This window comes from Seriola dumerili, unplaced genomic scaffold (genome assembly GCF_002260705.1).
Source record: "Seriola dumerili isolate Sdu_G_001 unplaced genomic scaffold, Sdu_1.0 BDQW01000242.1, whole genome shotgun sequence".
NCBI lineage: Eukaryota > Metazoa > Chordata > Actinopteri > Carangiformes > Carangidae > Seriola > Seriola dumerili.
In genome coordinates this window covers 1,367,518-1,385,300 of record NW_019174497.1, presented here as the reverse complement: position 1 = coordinate 1,385,300, position 17,783 = coordinate 1,367,518, and the positions used below count along the sequence as shown (strand labels likewise).

General features: G+C 39.1%; 1 protein-coding gene across 1 annotated transcript in view; it reads left to right on the top strand.

Moving 5' to 3' along the window:
• tp53i11 (tumor protein p53 inducible protein 11) overlaps positions 1-16,094 on the top strand; it is a 33,157-nt gene extending 17,063 nt beyond the window's left edge. The window contains exons 3-8 of the mRNA XM_022756396.1: positions 5,712-5,851; positions 9,881-9,939; positions 10,120-10,168; positions 10,543-10,639; positions 12,565-12,666; positions 13,394-16,094. Coding sequence (XP_022612117.1) covers positions 5,723-5,851; positions 9,881-9,939; positions 10,120-10,168; positions 10,543-10,639; positions 12,565-12,666; positions 13,394-13,527 — 570 coding nt within the window. The 5' untranslated portion in view covers positions 5,712-5,722 and the 3' untranslated portion in view covers positions 13,528-16,094. The remainder of the gene's footprint in view (positions 1-5,711; positions 5,852-9,880; positions 9,940-10,119; positions 10,169-10,542; positions 10,640-12,564; positions 12,667-13,393) is intronic.
• Positions 16,095-17,783: the final 1,689 nt, after the last annotated feature.

Below are 17,783 nucleotides of genomic sequence, written 5' to 3'. Positions count from 1 at the left end.
TTGTTTTATTTAATTTGGTGTTAGAAGAAAAGTTGTGGAACTGATTTATATGACAAAACCATACAGTACAAGACTTTTATGTACAGAATAAACTGTTGAAAAAGTGTTGAGTTTGTCACCAAAGCCTCTTTTACACCGAACAAAAAACCTGCTAACATCTGGCTTTTGTCATCAGTGTAAAATGGTACAATTGGCATTCATTCCCTGATCAAATGACTCTGCAGTAGTCATGGGTATTTATCGGCTCCAGGCCCAATCAGCAGTGATGTAAACATTACACCCGGGTGAACACGCTAATGTTTTCCCCCGTCCTTTTCCGTGCTGTGACTTCTTTCAGAGAACACAACTGTAAACAGACCTATCACCGGCCCAGCACGGTGCTGTTAAACCAGAAATACTGTGGCAGACACAACTGCCAACCACAGTGCGTCTAACAGAGGCTCCGACACTAACACTAACCCTACACAGTGAAAATGGCAAGTTTTGATGAAGATTTGGACTCTGCAATCACACAGTCCACATACATCTCTGCTGTGTTTTGTGGCATATTCTTTGTGGGGAATTATCTGTTGTAATGATAATTAGCAAAACGATAATGGGTACAACCAGACCATTCTCTAGCGCTGACAGAGTGCAGGGAGATAGATCTGGTTATGCGAGACTAATCTTATGCCGACCATAAATGTATCTGCACAAAATTTTGTGGCAATCCCTCCAGTAGTTTTAAAGATTTTTCACCAACTGACAGACTGAATTACAGATCAACATTGAAATCCCTAAAAAAAAACAGTAGTTTATTACGCCAATAAATAAATAAATGTCTCTTCCTGGTTTACAGCTCCAACCTTGGTGGCAGAGTGGGTGGCTTAGTCTGTTGCACCAATAACCCCAACAAGCACCTCCTTCGCTGTTAGGACATCTAGAATCCAATAAGGGTCAAGGGTGCTTGATCTAATTCCAACAGTACATAGGAGACTGGATCCTCCTGTCCTCAGCTTAAAGTTATACTGTGTTGAAGGTCCAGTATTCCTCAGGACAATGAGAAATCTATACCATTAACACCAACCACGAGAGGTAATACATTTACTAAGGTCAGTCAGAGACAGACATTTCTTTGAAGATTAACTGCTTGCACTTGTTTCTACAGTCTGTTGAGTAGAGGAATTGTTTTTTGCCTTATCTGCTCTTGGCACTACATGGTGCTGCTAGATATCCCAAACATGCTGGCGAGGGGATTTAGAGACCATTGGGCAACTGTGTCTCTTTGTATTTGTGGAAAAGAGGAGGAGATGAGCAGGCTGTAGAGTCTGCTTTCTTATTTTGAGTAACACATTTGTTCACAGTTGCTTCTCCCCACCCACACACTGCTTTGTTCGTATGATACAATTATTTTTCACAGAACATCTTTCTAGTCACTAACCAGAGATCTCTCAGGGAATTCTCACCTTTCCCACAGTATCTTCCTCCTATGTTTAGCAGCTTCTCTTTTCCACAGCACATGTTCTGTCACAAAACCCGTGGTAGGAACAGAAAGAGTATTGTTTGTTGCTTTTCTGGTATTTAACTCTCAGGTTTTGGTTCTTCATCGGTTCTTCACCCGATTATGAATTTATATGTTCTTCTGTGATAAGACTCTATTCCCTCTGTTAACCCTCAGGGAAGTAAAGCATTGATATTGTAGAAAGACGTGCTCAGTCATAAAAAGTGGAAGGGACCATATCTCTTCAGACTGCATCAGTAGTAGGTTACATCCCCGATACACATGCCTCTTTATCTTTTTTTTTTTTTTGAAAATCCTCGTGGATGTTTTTATGCATGTCATCATCACAGATGCAATGCTTTTGAGGAATCTGTCTTTTTACTTAGAACTGTGTTTGTTGATGTGCATGAGAGCAAGGAATTAAACACCGTCAGTTGCTGAAATGTGTTGAGTGGGTGTGCTCTATTTTAGTCTGGGGGGTTTAATTTACCAAATCTTTGAATTTTTCCAACTAATATACACGTAAAGTGGGAAATAGGATTTCCTGGGACAAAATAGGATTTCATTATTAAATAGTTGCTCCAGGAATATTTATGTCTTCTTGAAAATGATCCCTATTATAACATAGCACTGATTGTTGAATGTTTAAGTTGTCTGTTTCTTATTTTGGTAAGAAGTGCTCTGGAGCCATTTCTGGATATTAGCAGTTAAATCAAAAGTCCTTTTCATATTGAGATTTTTGCTTTCACTTTGCAGTCTTATGGTCTCATCACTAGGGTTAGTTTTATACTGTAGTAACTTTAATTTAGGGCTGCAACAAATGACTGTTTCATTATTGATTAATCTTAAGATTATTTTCTTGATAATTTATTTCATCTATAAAACAAACACTCAAAATGCCCGTCAAAATTTTTGACGTCGAAGTTACTTCTTCAAATGTCTTGTTTAAACTGACCAACATATTCAGTTTACAGAGATATAAAACTGAGAAAAGCAACAAATTAGTTTTAGACAAGTCATACCTTGTTCTCATCTTAGCGTCTTACCCCTTTTTCATCATCAGGCTTGATGTGTTCTGGTTCACAACTCAAGTAAATATGTATGTTGCCATGCTGAAGTACTGAGATGACATGTAAAGAGATGTCACTAACTTAAGAGTAGTTGAAAATGACAACAATTTACCAAACATGTATCTGCTTTTGAACTTAAAAGAGTAAGGTCTTAAAGTCTTTTATTCTGACAAGAAGCCACTCATTACGACAGCATGTCTCTACTCAAGTTGACTGAATACCAATCAAAGTCTCTTGATTTATCTTAAAATGTCACCTACGACAGAGCAGTATCACTGGCTCTCAGAATGAAAGGTAGTTTCAATCATGAAAGGTGCTTCCAGTAATGAATAAGCCATTGGTCCATTGACAGTTGCTAGGCAACTGCATCAGCATTACTCTGGCAAGTCAAGGAGCACTGGTAAGGAAATGCAAGGGTATTTAAGCATGTGGGAGAAATATATGCTTTACCAAAGCATTCGGTGCGGTGTGTTGTACTGCTTTATCACAGATTTTGATTGGGTCATGGTGGTGGAACAGATCAAAATTCATGGGACCACAATGTCTTTGCTGTAGTTTTGCATAATTTATAGGGATGTTATGCAGTGCATGTTTTTAGACAGCCCAGAGATGTGGTGATAAAAGCAGGGAAGAATGATTGCCTGTTTACTTTTCTCTGAATGGGGAGGGTGTAGAGTACAGTTGGTCACTTATCAGCATGAAATGAGTAAGGATTTGAAGGTAGACAGTAGGTCTGAAAAATATATAATTTCAGCCTTGATTATAGCAATGTATGCATATGTAATAATAACATTACAAAGGATGCAGTGTAAAGCAACCAGACCACCGTGGTACATTTGATTTTACTGCTTGGAAACTAGTAAAGTTTGCTTTTTGTGACTAATCTGATAGACAGTCCATTTCATAACATAATTTAGCCTGAGGCAAACGTCTCATCACAATCACTCTGTGAGTGTGCTGATTCACTGAGCATAAAAAATCAAGCTAACACGTCTCGTGGATTTTTCCATCAAACTTTACAATTGGCAAAGATGAAGAAAGGTGTTGCTGAAATGATTGTAGGTGAAAAAAAACAACAAAGTTTTCAGCATGTTACGAAGTGCTTTGGTTTGTAAAAAAAAAAAAGATGTAAAATAAAAGCTGTGCTTATTCTTTATTTGCACATGGAACTATTGGAGTTAAAAGCTGCACACTGTATAGCTGGTAAAATTGTGTAACTTGTTTAAAATATTGAAACTTAAATAACTGTATTCATGTACATATTTATAGAAATCTGTACTCGGATTAGCAGACTTTCTAGTTTCCACCTGTCTGTCCCTCCCAAACACATGAGGTGGCAGGAAGTTGTTGAAAGAACAACAAAGTATTAGGCCACAGCTTATTTAAATTATCAATTAAGCTTGTTATGTAACTTATTATTTAATGGGTGATATCCTTAAGTTGTTAATTTTGTCTCACCAGCAGTCCAAAGGTATAAAATGTACAGTGACATGAAAGATAAAAGCAGCCAATCATCACATTTGAGTTGCTGAAACCAGCAAGTGCTTGGTATTTTTTACTGGATAACTAACTACATTGATTTGTCAGTTGGAGAAATTATGATTAGTTAAACTGACAATTGACTTGTTGTTTCAAAACAAATTCCAATAAATCATCCAATAAAACTATACAGCCTCAAAAATTCTAATATAGCTAAAACAACTCTTGTCTACTAACATAGAATATATTTCGCATAATATTTGTTGCTGGGCTTTTTTATTGGAGTGTTAGCATGTATCGGTGTTCATGATATTGTCTACTCAATGTACATTTGCTTACAGTGTGTTCTCTTTTGCAGTTTAGCCTCTGTAAGAAGACCAGTATTTGTTTATATTTACTCAAAGCTTGCCTTGTGCCTCTAACCTTGATTATACACTTCCAGTTTGAAAACTGAGCACTTTGTGTTGTTTCCTGTTTGAACTGATTTTTTTTTTTTTCCTTTCCTGGGGACAGAGTTCTCTGTTCGAGTTACTGTCCTCATCCTTAGGACAGTGGTTCAATAATTGCTCTTGTTTTACTCCTCTAGAGAATTGCCCTGTGGAATAGCCATCAATTTTTAGACAGGCCGTCCCATTGTGTATTTGTGTGTACACTTGTTTGTGCATGCCTTTTTCCCTCCAGCTGTGGTGGATGTTACATTATTGAGTCGATGATGTTCTCCCTTGATTTAACTTCTGCTTCTCCTCTTTGAATCAACAGGCACTGTGCATTAACACAGTTAAAATACAAATTAGTTGGAAATAAATGTTTGTCATTTAGAAATATTTCTAGTTTTATGAACTCTTTTTTTCATAATTCCTCTGTTATGAAATACGTATCTTAATCACTTGAAAAACTATCAAAGCTGGCTGGCTGAGCACAATGTTGCTTTAGTCTGTTTGAATCACAACAGTGGGGATAAAAATAAGTGCTGACAGCTTAAAGCAAGAAACTGACAGAAATGAAAAGAAAGTAGACGATGAAATCATTGTCAAAAGGGCCACTGAGGAGCCATTTCAAGTTAGACATAGATATGTCTGAAGCCAAGGTTACAGCATGCTGTTCTGTAGACAATACAATCTGACATCAAAACCACCTTCCACTTACTGAGTCACATGTTGTCAGTGGAGCTTGATCGATAAGGGAAGTGAGACCCTCAGTCTTCACAAACCCCACCTCCGTGTGTGTGTGTGTGTGTGTGTGTGTGTGTGTGTGTGTCTCACTCTCACATGCATTGGCGCAGGCACCTGCGTCTGTTGGCTTCCCAGCAGACCTACAGGACATCTGCCTCCTGCTTCCTGTCTGACTTAAAAGGAAGGTTTCATGTGTTTGTATTTGCTAGACCCGTGTTATGTAATCGTGTTGCATAAGTCAAGTCCTCAGGGGGGTTATTTGTAGATTGGTAGATACCTCTTTCTGCCTGTGCTGTAGAGACGTGTCTTCTTTGGAGAGAGCGATAGTAACAGAAGTAATACTCAACTGATGTTTTTTACATAATGGAAAATGGAAACTCAAAACTACTATCTTCAATTTTTCTTTTTTCCCCCATCCTTTTCCCCTCTTTTTCTCTATTACATTTATTAACTTATCCCCTCTAACAATACCTCAGTAACTCTGTACCTCTCTTTGCATATCTTTGTCAGGTGTGTGCACCATGGCATCTAAACCTCACCCTCCTCTGATGAAGAAGCACAGTCAGACAGACTTGATAAGCCGTCTTAAGAGCCGGAAGATCCTTGGAGTGGGTGGCGAGGATGATGATGGCGAAGTACACCGCTCAAAGGTCAGATTACTTCACATGAACACATTCCAGTCATTTTTATTCCGTAATGGGAAGTAATGCAGAAAACAAAGGCATTAGTGCAACAAACAGCTTAGTTATAAAAGTAAGCATATGTGTTAAACTATTATCAGTCAAATGAATAATATTGCTACAATGCTAAGCAAGAATGGCACTCAACCACAGATGCATTCATTAACCTTGAGAAGAGCTATGGATTCCTTTTAAAAGCCACAATGGGTTGCTAATTGGCTCATCACTCTCATAGTGTCCCATTGTGTGCATTTGCTCAATTCGCTTCAGTGAATCTAGATCACGTTATCTCATGAGCTCCTGTAGTTCCACAGAGATGTGACCAGCTCCCTTGGGAGCCTTGCTGCCTCTTGCATCTCATGCATTATATTCCTGCCTAGCATGCATTTGCACATTCATATGGACAGTGTACAGTGATGTGTACACCAAAACACAACAGCACACATGCTGGTTCATACCAGTAGACACAAAAACACCTGTTATATCCATGCATGTTGCGCAGCACAGTTGTAAACTGACAATAATTTCCTGTTCTATTTCAGAGGGCTAAAATATCAAGATTCCACAGATTTAAAAAAAAAAAACAGATAGCGTTAAAATGAGCATAGGCAGAGCAAACTGTTCGTCACTGAAATATTAATCAAGCAAGTGAGAGCAGGGAACAGAACAGAAGGGTGCAGGCATACGGTGGTGGCTGATAGCTTGTGATGAAATGTCTGCTCCCTTTTCTCAGCCCTCCAGAGTGTTTGTTTTCTCTCTTAATGTTTTAGCAAGGAGCTTAACCCAGACATCTGCCACTTAGATCCCTTTCATAGTGCGCTGTGATGGAGACATACATGTAAAGATAAAGAGAGAAGAATAACCGCTTATTTGATTTGAGGAAGATTCTGCAGGTTAGGCACTTACTGTAATGATTGTAAAAATGCAGAGTACAGTAACACAATGCTTTGCCTAATGTGGCCTATTGTATGTGCTGATTTGAAAAGTGGGTTTCCCTATTTAACCGTGACATTGACCCTAATTTAGAAATGAAATTGTTGCTCATACAGTTCAATTGTTCACTTGCTCTCCTTCATTGTGCTGTTACTTGAGTTGTTCCATTTATCCTCGCCACAAGTGCTTGTGGTAAAGAGGCCCATGGGATCAAAATGTAAGGTTAGCTGCACAGCAGGAGTTGGTATGGAGGGGGAAACAGTTGACTTTATCCCTGTGGTTCCTGTAAACAAAGGAGGGAAGTGCTCCTGTGGTCCACAGACTGTCTCTTCCTGCTTCTTTTACTGCTTCAGGATAAGAATATAGTCCCCATTACTTATACTTCAGTATGTGAGAGGCTTTGTATTAGTGCCACAGTGTGCGAATACAGCTTTGCTAGAGGTATTGCCTCTATTGCTCCTGGTATTAATGACAGCCTCTTTAAGGCACTAGTGCAATACTTTAGTGCTAAGGTCATGTTGCAACAACCAAGCTCTGACAGCGTGAGCTCAGGCATTCATAAATAAGACATACAGCAATGTTTTGTGAATATTTTGTGTCTCAGAGGATTACCACTGGGACGTATGAAATAGTGATCACTATCTACTGAATGTGACTATGCAAACTTACAGCATCCATTAGATGGGCAGTGTACATACTCACATGACAGATTTTAGGTTGGTGGATAACAGATCCTGAATATTTTTCATGCGCTCTGGCAGAAAAGTTGTTCCTTGTTTACTGAATGTAGCTGACTTAGTGATTGATAACAAAGCCAGGTCATTATAGCGGCTGTGATTAAGCGTCTCTCTCCACAAACAGCATTGTGTATTTCTTCCCTTTCCTGTTTCTCCATCTCTTCCCAACTCCCTTCCGCCCTATTCCACCCCCAAGCCAGACCTGTGCCATCAGTTGACGCTCAGTTCCCTTTGAGTATTTCTCATGCCAGTCATGAATATTTATGTGTTCCTGTCAAAAACAGCCGCTGAAACCATGGCACAGGAAGGCTGAATCACATGGTCACATGATCATAGCTGGCACAGCCGGATTCATGTACAGGCTCTTCAGCCTGCAGTGCATGGAGGGATGTAACAGGTCCAGTCTGAAATTCTTCAGCTTAATATTTTTTAGCTTTTAGTCTTTTCTTAAGGGGTTCTGCTCTGAGATGATCAAAGCCAGCTGCAGCCATGTGCAACAGGAACTGTTTAAGAATCTAATCTCACTCAATGCGCTCTGAGAGTAGGGATGGTGTTATTATCACATCATCAATAAGGGTACTTTCTAGTATCAATAAACATCACAATATGTGAAATGTGAGCAGAATCACATTTCAAACATTATTATGAAACTGATGTTCAAAGTTATGACCTGTGTTCCACTGTTTTGAATTACATAAGTGCAAATTCCTATATGTAAAACAAAACTTTCAACAAACTAATTTTGTTGTAAAAAAAATAGCATGATAAGATCATATCATCATGATATTGTTACACTGAGCATCCATGAATGCTAGTAATCCCAGCCCTCTGCAAGAGAGAGAGAGAAAAAAAAATATTACAAAAAAAGCATATAGGATGGCATGTGATACACTGTATGTGTAACTGGCTCTCATTGTTATAGTCATAATTTATAATATTCATAAATGCATGGGTCATTTCTGAAAACGTTGCAGCTGCTCAGTCACATTTACCTGGTGCAAAAGTAAAAAGGCAAAACCACTGAAAACCCCTGTCCTGATTTTTGTAGTATATGACTGATATATGAATGATTTTGTTTCATTCACTCTGACATTTCACCACCTTATCAAGCAGAAAACTACTCTCCAATTGATAGTGAGTTCCCTATAAACACTGCAAACCAGGAAATCATTCTTCTCTGCCTTAGTGGTTTTCATGCTTCAGTATATTTTTAGTTTCAGTGATGCTATTTCTGACTGCAACATAAGAACAGTTTTGAGGGAAGAGATGCTTAATGATGAAGGGAAATAATTGTTGTTAGTGCAATGATAGGACCCGGAGGCTTTGGATGAAGGAATTTAACTTCACAGTCAGCCAACAGTTGTAATTTTTCTGTGGGTTACTGCCTGTTTAGGCATTTTTATTCACTTGCTCTCTGTGTGGTTTGTCTGGGACAGTTTTTTACCTCCCTGTCCTTTTGTATTATCAGTCTGAATCTGAATTTGTCAGCATTTCTAAGCCCATGTCCCTCCAGTAGCATGCTAAATGCTCCCCCTCTGAACCTTCTACTTTATTTACAGACATACACTGCACATACAGATGTACATGCAGTATACTCGGTCTTGGAACTTGTTGACTAAGGTGATAGATAGGAGTTTAAAGGACCTATAATTCCTCTTAAATGCATATTCCATCATGAATATATGATATTACCAGGGAAACACTTGGGCGTGTCTTCTCAATATTGCTGTGTGATAACATTCATTCTGTATGGCATCTCATGAAATATTAACTGTTATCTGTCTTTGTATTCAACTGGAATGAACAATTGGTTACTCAGAGATGGTGTGGCACACACTGCTTTCAATTTGTCAAAATGTTCTCCCACTGTTTTCTTCAGGCTTTCAGGATTATAAATTGCATGTTGCGTTGTTCTCATGTTGCTAAGATGAAGTTAATTTATAGAAAATATGTTTTTTCTTCTGCCATAGCCATGGTAGTTGGATTCATCCATAGTTCACTGCAAGATGTTATGGCATATGCTCTTAGTCTTCAGGGGGTGATTAAGGAGGTGAAGACATTTACAGTCTCTAATTAACACCTTAATAGATCCTTCTCTGACACTCTTCTTTTCTCTCCACTGCTTTGTTTAATGTGCTTCTTTCCAGTAGCTTGCTAAAGATGTGTTAGCAACATTAAGTACACCTCCATGTACAGTACTTTATTCTTGGTCATGTGGCACTATGTTGGAAGTTGTCATGATAAATATCTGTTAAAATTACAGTTCCCTTCTCATAACTCATTTCCTTTTCAACCCTAACCCTTTTGACATGTTCTTGTTCGCTCACAGATCAGTCAGATGCTTGGAAATGAGATGAAGTTTGCGGTACGAGAACCTATCGGGCTGAGGTGAGATTTCAGCTGCTCAGAACATCTCACAGTTAACACAGCACACTGTGTTTGAGCATGTGTGTATCACTTCCTGTGAAGTTCAACATCGTGTAAACTCTGAGAAAACAAATGTACAATCATTATAGTATTGGTTGCAGGAAGGATATGAAGTATGTCATGTAATGTCTTTCTTCTTAGGGTGTGGATACTAATCTCTGCAGTGGGTTTCACAGTTATGGCTGTGATGGTGAGTGTTACTTAAATTATCAGCAGAGTGAAGAAGTTGTTACACCTTCATAACTATTAATTCTGTATAGTCTCTGTAAAGAGATTGCACAGTTAGGAGGGAGAAAAAGCATTCATTTTAGAAAGTTTTATAAAATCATGATATAAACCCAGCAGTGTAGTGACAGACAAGACACAGCTTCATCTTTGTCAGCCATATCACCTAAATGCTCAATATCCTCAGTGTTCAGGGCATGCACAGTGACTCTAATTCCCAAACAGGAATATGTTGTGAATTCTGCTGCATTTTAGGACTATTATGGGGCATTTGGGGAAGACAGAATCCTGTTGTGTTGATGTGACAGAGCTGTGTTGTGCTTTTGTTTTCCTACACAGGCCCTGGTGTTTCCCAACCAGCTATATGAGGTTGTTTTTGAGGAGGAGCTCTCCATGACAAGCATCTCTGTTCGCCTTTATGGAGGAGCACTGCTCAGTAAGTCTTCATTTCTAAGATGCAAGAAAAACACACGGACAAGAAATGCATAAAGCTATTCATGCTCCCTCATACATAGCTGCAGTATAGCAAGTATACAGCTAGTAATGAAATAGTACATTCACAGTGCTGTAATGGTGCTGACACACAGTGTTTTAATATTTCTTTATATACTTACTAAAAATATACTCTGGTGTACTGTTGGTCTCTCTGTGATAATGCTTTCTATTGTATTCATTACAGTTCATAAGCATTCAGATAATGTACAAAAAGCTCTCTTCCTGCTGCAACATCATTCCTTTAGGGTACGAACAGAGCCCGTGTAATTTGATTCAGTTCTGTGTATCTACAGTTCACTATGAGGGCATGGCAGGGGTACAGAGACCAATTCTCCAGAATACTCACAGCAGCAGCTCCAGTGGCCTCATATATCAGGCCTAAATCCAGTGGGAACACAGTGGGGGATGGCAGGACAGTGGACAGTGGATGTACTGTGTGTGTGTGTGTGTGTGTGTGTGTGTGTGTGTGTGTGTGTGTGTGTGTGTGTGTGTGTGTGTGTGTGTGTGTGTCTGATCTGAGAGGACGCACTGTATTACATTAAAATTATACAGCTCACTCACTCAGTCATGCTTTAAATTGAGTCTTTTTTGCTCTTTCGTGTCACGCCATCTACAAGAGGTAATCGATGCTTGTAAACATGCCAGGTACGCCATCATGACATTTGTGCTTTGCTCCCCAATTACAGAGAAATTATATATATCAGAACTTTTTCACTCCCTAATTATCGGTATTGGCCCCAAAAATCCAATATCAGTCGGGCTCTAATTTTAATGGCCTTAGTTTGTGACTGTCAGGCAAGTTGGTGAGTCTGTCACTCAGTTAGTGATTACAGGGTTTATGATGGCTCTGTGAAGAGGCACAACTTGCCTTTGACAGAGGCAGGTAGCACACAGGTTGTTCCTTGATGGGAAAGTTAGCAGGGAAAGTAAGATGAAAGTGAAGGGTGAGAGCAAAGGCTTAGCATATATTCAGTAAATTCTGCCATGTTGTCATTTTCAGCTAAGTCAGGCATGACATAAGTCTGACATATGTCAGAACATCACCAACTAGATCTTATATAGACATAAGAACACCAAATATTTAATCTGTTTAACATGCTGTCTTCCTCCTTCATCACAGGACATGAGAAATCACATACTGTGCTCTAACACATTGTATGCATATCTAGCTGAATCTTAATGTAAAATCTCAGCAAATCAAAAAATAACTCTCTATGATTACTGCATTGCCTGAAGAGAGATAAAAGAGAGAGATACAACCTTAAACACATGGCACTGTGGAGGAAGATATGAATGAACCAGCATTCAATCTTAAAAGGCCAACAAAAGACTGGCTTCTTTATTTTGAATGTCAGCAGGGCTGCAGGGATTAGCCAAGAAAAAAGGTGATGTCTTATGAGACAAGGAGCAGTAAAAGGGACTAAGGTTGGGGTCTCATCTGCCACACAGATGGAACCTGGCAGGGAGAGGATACAGTCCATCAGCCCTCCCACCTTTCTGCCCACCCAAGCTCATTTCCACAGCCCCACTGGGTGTGTGTGTGTGTGCGGGTGTGTGGGTGTGTGGGTGGAGTGAAATACAGGGAAATGAACTGGAAGAATGGCAGGGAATTAAATGATTTAGCACAGGCTTTTATCAGAATCAATTAGTCGGCGCATTCAGCAGAATCAATAGGCCAATTATCACCATGTGTACATGTTGTAGATCACTGTTTAACTACAGCTGCAAGTTTATTGTTCTCTGAGTAGTTTTGTTGGTGGAGTTGCTGTTTAATGTCTTTTTTTTGCCAAGCTGCCTCTGTTTTTTTCAGTTTTCATTCCCATGCCCCTGAGCCTATAAATTCCCTTTTATCACATCCTTTTCCAGGCCTGGCCCTCATCATGTGGAATGGTCTGTACACAGCAGAGAAGATCATCATTCAGTGGACTCTGCTCAGTGAAGCCTGCTACTTTGCTGTCCAGTTTCTAGGTGATTACACTTTTCCAACACATCATTCTACAGTTCTAGTTATGTCTAGTTGCCCCTAGCTGTTAGAGTCACAGCACCAGAGCCCTACTTTTGTTGAGTTGAAACAATCCCTTGGTCAGAATTGATTTTGCCAGTGCGCTTTGTACCTATGTATTGATACTGCCCTCTTGTGTTGAGAAAGTGGAATCACAGCCTTGCATTTTATTTAAGGCTTTTTTCAAATAAAAATACGTACATGCCCATATGTTCATTGAAACAGTATAACCATTCCTCCTGGTTGTAATCCCTTTCTTGTTTTCAAATGTGCTCCATGAATAAACTGACTTGATTCGACTTTTGTCCATTTACATCATGGCTCCTCAATTCACCACACACTCATTGCACAATCCGACATGCCTAAAACTGATATTGTAGTCTGGCACAGATTGAGACTGAGATTACATTAGATCAATCTTGCACAGTGTGACATGTAATGGTCTTACATGATCGTTGTTGTTGCACAGTCTAAAGGCACCTTCACACAGACAGACAATGGCTGTAAACAATAACTCTTTCAATGCACATATGGGTATGTGAGAATTGTTTGAAGACAGATTTAGAGAAATGTGAACCAATCCTTTAAGATCCACTTTGCAAATGTTCCAAACTTTGTGCACTGTGCCTTTTTTCTTATGATGAAAAAAAAACATATATATTTTAAGCACTGAATGTTGCTCTGTGGTTTCAGTGACATCCATCACCTTAATAGAGATTGGGATCCTGCCCAACGCTGCCATGCTCCTCCTCCTCAGTCGAGTGCTTTTCCTGGTGGTCACTATGGCTTACTACTACCATCTGGGCCGTAAACCGAAGAAAATCTGAGCTGCCTGTGTGATACTTCCAGAGTGGGGACAGCTGAGCACAGATAACAAATGTGGGGTCAGGAGGTTTGGATTATTATTTGACTGGGGCTTGCCAATGGATGCCCCCTGCCCCTTTCCGAGGGACCTAACCTATTGCAACCCCCAGTATTCAACATATGAGCATAGTCTCACATTCCAGACTCTACAACAAGAACAAGAAACCTCATAGTTAAAGTGAATTACTCTTTCACTGGGCTGTGAGGTCAAGCCCCTCTTGACACACATTCCTCCTTTGTGCAGTGCTGAGTGCTATTATTATAAAGAAGGAACTAGCAGTAGTGCATTGCGTTCTTGTGTCACCTAGTTCTATGATTTCATATGTACAGTACGGAGTAATTTCAAACATCTGACTATGTTGTTAATGTACAGCTACATGGTTTCCAGATTCAGTATTTAGTATTACCTGTTTGATACAACATTGCATCTTGACACCGCTTCTTAATCATACTCAAGGACCAAGAGTTTGTGCTATAATTCATTACCTGTTTGATGCTGTTGATGCTTAACTCAAACTGTATGTATGCCAAAGTGAAGCCTGGATATCTGTGCTCTTGCATGCTTCTCTGACAGCTCTCCAGTGAACACACTGAATGGCAAAAGCATCAACTGTGCTAGATTCAGGGGCAGTCAGATAAGCTAAATGCTGGATGAATTACAAAAACCCTTTTCTTACACTGCTGAAAGCTTTCTTGTTCCAGCACACTGAGGAAGCTCCTCAAGGTCAGTTTATACTCCCAATCATGCCCATCAATCATTTTCAGATTTAGGCTACCCAAAATGAAATGCTGAATTAAAACATTTTTTCAGGGACACATTGAGTTTTTTATTCCTGAGGTATCAGTCATGAGGTTCTACCAAAGTGAATAGGAATTGTTTTGTACAGAATATTTACACTTCTGACGTTAATACACATAATGTTGATGAATGCGCATCGTTCTCCTCTTGGTGTGTGTGCACTGTTAGGCAGGACTTTAGCCCGAGTGATCTTATAGAAAGTATTTTAACATTCTGACCTTTACTGTATAGCTTGTGTCACAAGCCGAGCATGTCGGTGTGCAGGGTAAACAAACCTGACCTGGTTCCTCTTTAGTGATGTAGCACAGTTTTTTACATATACCATATCCTTAGTCTTGCCTTAAAACTACTTAAAAGAACAGTCATCAACACTGCATCCTACTTCTTGTATATATGTAAATAAAATTATTTACTATTATGTGGTGTTCTTGTGAACCGAACAGGGAACTTGTTCAATATTAGTTGAATGATTTTCAAAGTTTGATCTTTCTCTTGCCGTGTCTTATTTTGTACCTTTTCAAGTGACATTTGTGTTTTGATGTCCTGCATGCAATATAATCCACCAAAAGAAATGGCTCAAACTGTGTAGCAAGCCACCAGCTAGAATGAAAAACTGATAAAGATGGTAATGGGGATGGATGGATGTATTAGCCAAAAATGAAAAGCCTGAAAAGGAAAAGCTGATTTTTAAGGTAGTTAAACTCTGCGCTTTAAAACAGACATAACCCATCATTTGACAGTTTTCACCCAATCAATTTGTTCAAAACATTGTCTACCTCCCAATTCATGGGCTGCCCTCAGGTCGGTGACATCACGGCTCAGTTTTAGAGTTGTGCTAGCAATGCTAACTCTGACCTCTGCAGCTCTCATACCCTTCAGCACCCACGGCCAGTCAAAAAGACAGTCTAAAGATAGTTCATTCATTTTGTAAATTTAACTTCAAACATTATTTTGAGTTGAACAAGGAACATACTAAAGTACTCATACTAAAAGCATCATCCAAAGGTGGTCCATATTGTTGCAAATGACCATGTCGAGTCCTGCTCCAGAAGGGAGTGGTCTTGAGGTCACAGTGATTGTGGGTTTCCAGATACAAGTCCAGCGCTGAAGGCAGATGTGTTTGTTACTTGGGTGAGCTTTCGGTTCAGATAGGGAACGTGAAACATGGGTGAGGTCTCCCATACTCCTAAAAAGTAGTAATTATCCTTTTTCCAGTGTTTAATTAGATGCAACTCTCCTGAGTGACATCGTGTGCCCCAACCTACCACTCTGTCCTGTCTAGCATGGTAATTATGGAGTTCAAGAAAAATGTCATTCCATTTCCGTCGATACTACAGGCCTCAAATCATCAGCTTTGTGAAATGTTCAAAGGTCTGTAAGCAGGTTATTTTAGGAGAGATGGGCAGTTTCAGGGGGACTGGCAGCAGGAGGGAGGCAAAGAAATGGCTCTTTCATCTTTCTGGTTCTCTGACAAATTAGTCCAGATTTTGCATTGGTAAATTGTGTCCTTGAAATTTTAGAGGAATGGTAAGTTGAGCTATTTGTTCCCTCTGATGTAGTTCCAAAATATATTGTACTGTTGTGGCTAGTATACCAGGTCAAACTGTTTGAAGTTGTAGCATTGTGTTTTTATGTATATATGTGCTATACTGTACCTCAAAAATGAATTGTTATGAATTTCCACATATAGTTTGAAATAAAGAACACTTTTGTTTATTTTGAAGACTTCAAAAGCGGTGCAATCTACTTTGTTCCGTGTTTTCCTTTTGATAGAAACGTAGATTTGTGGATTGTTTTGTTTTTTTTAAATCACAAATTTTCACAATCACAACTTAAAGCTCACTGTGATTTAGCCACATATGGCAGCATATAATATAAGCAGCAAATCCTATCATTGGACCCAGAGGTTGTGTGGAAGGTTTGATTGAAAATGGACCAAAGTAATTAATCGATTATTAAAATAGAATCTGATTAATTTTCTGCCTGTCAACCAATTAAACAACTGACTAATTGTTCCAGTCTTAGAATGAACACTCTTCCTGCCAAACACTAGCCCACAACTTCAAATCAATGCAAAATGTAATGATAATGTAGAGATGTAGTGATTTCTTCTGTAAAATATATTGCATATTAAGCAACAACATGGAGCCTCAAATGTCTACCAGAATAATGACATGCTCATCTCTCGCACTCATTTTGAAGGCAATAAATTAATAAAAACTGACAAATCACTTGCTTCAGACATACTGAGATGCCATAAATTCCCAACCTGCATAACGAGATACATAAGGTGGAAAACAACTTTCTAGTCAAAGCATCCAGTGTGACTCCACTTATGTTTTCTCTGTGAGCTGAACTTGGGAAAGGCTTTAAACTTGTTGTATCATTGGTGCCCAGCAGCAAGAGGGAGGCTTTCATTTTATACACGCATTGATTTGATAGCCGACAGCCTAGAGCAGCCTTTAATAGAGTCCCCTCAGCTTACCTGTAGTAACCTTGAAAGTGGAGAGCTTTCAGCAAAATGTCCCGTGAAATACAACAAAATGCATCAACAAAATAGAATCTACAACTTTGTTCTGACATGTCTCAACAAAGAAACTAAAGGGCAGTTATGTAATCTCACCCTTTGTTTAGTGTTTTCTGTTTGGTAGGTGTTGAACATGTCACAACATGATCATCTTCAGGTCTCCACAAAGATATTTTCAGGGAATTTAAATGAATGTACCAAGTGTAGCCTACCACATATTCTAGCTTCCCCACTCCTCACACACACACACACACACACACACACACACTGGGCAAACGGTGAAAAGGGGGATTGTGAGGCACAGGAAATGTATGTGTGGTTGAGTTTGTTTATAGGCAAAAAGCTCCCATGTGTCTCTGTGTGTATGCATTCTCCCCATACTTTCCACTTAATATATTGAGTCCTGGTTTATTTCTTAGGGCATGGTGGTAAACAGTATTTTTGAGTGGCTCACAAAGGATCATTTAAAAGGCAGAGTAAAACATCTTGTCAAGTTTAACCAGCACCTTTTTATGATCAACATACAAGGGAATAAAACCAGTTCTGGTCTGATTTGTATTATTTTTCAGTAGACTCGATAGGCAAACATTTTTTCTCATGATCACAAAAAACTTTGGATAATCTAACCATAATCCAAACTGTTAATGTGATCATAAGATAAAAAAAACTATAATCAGGAGATAGTATGCATGATAATGCCAACATTTGACTTCCACAGGCTGTTAATAATGTTTCTATAATACTACTAGGACTGATAGTGTGCCTGTGATGGAATCAACAATTACACTATACTACACTGAAGAGATACAAAGCCATGCCTGTTAGAAATAGCTCTCTGTATGATGATTATTTTTCACATCAAAATGTCTGATTTTTAGTGATGACAAAGGAAA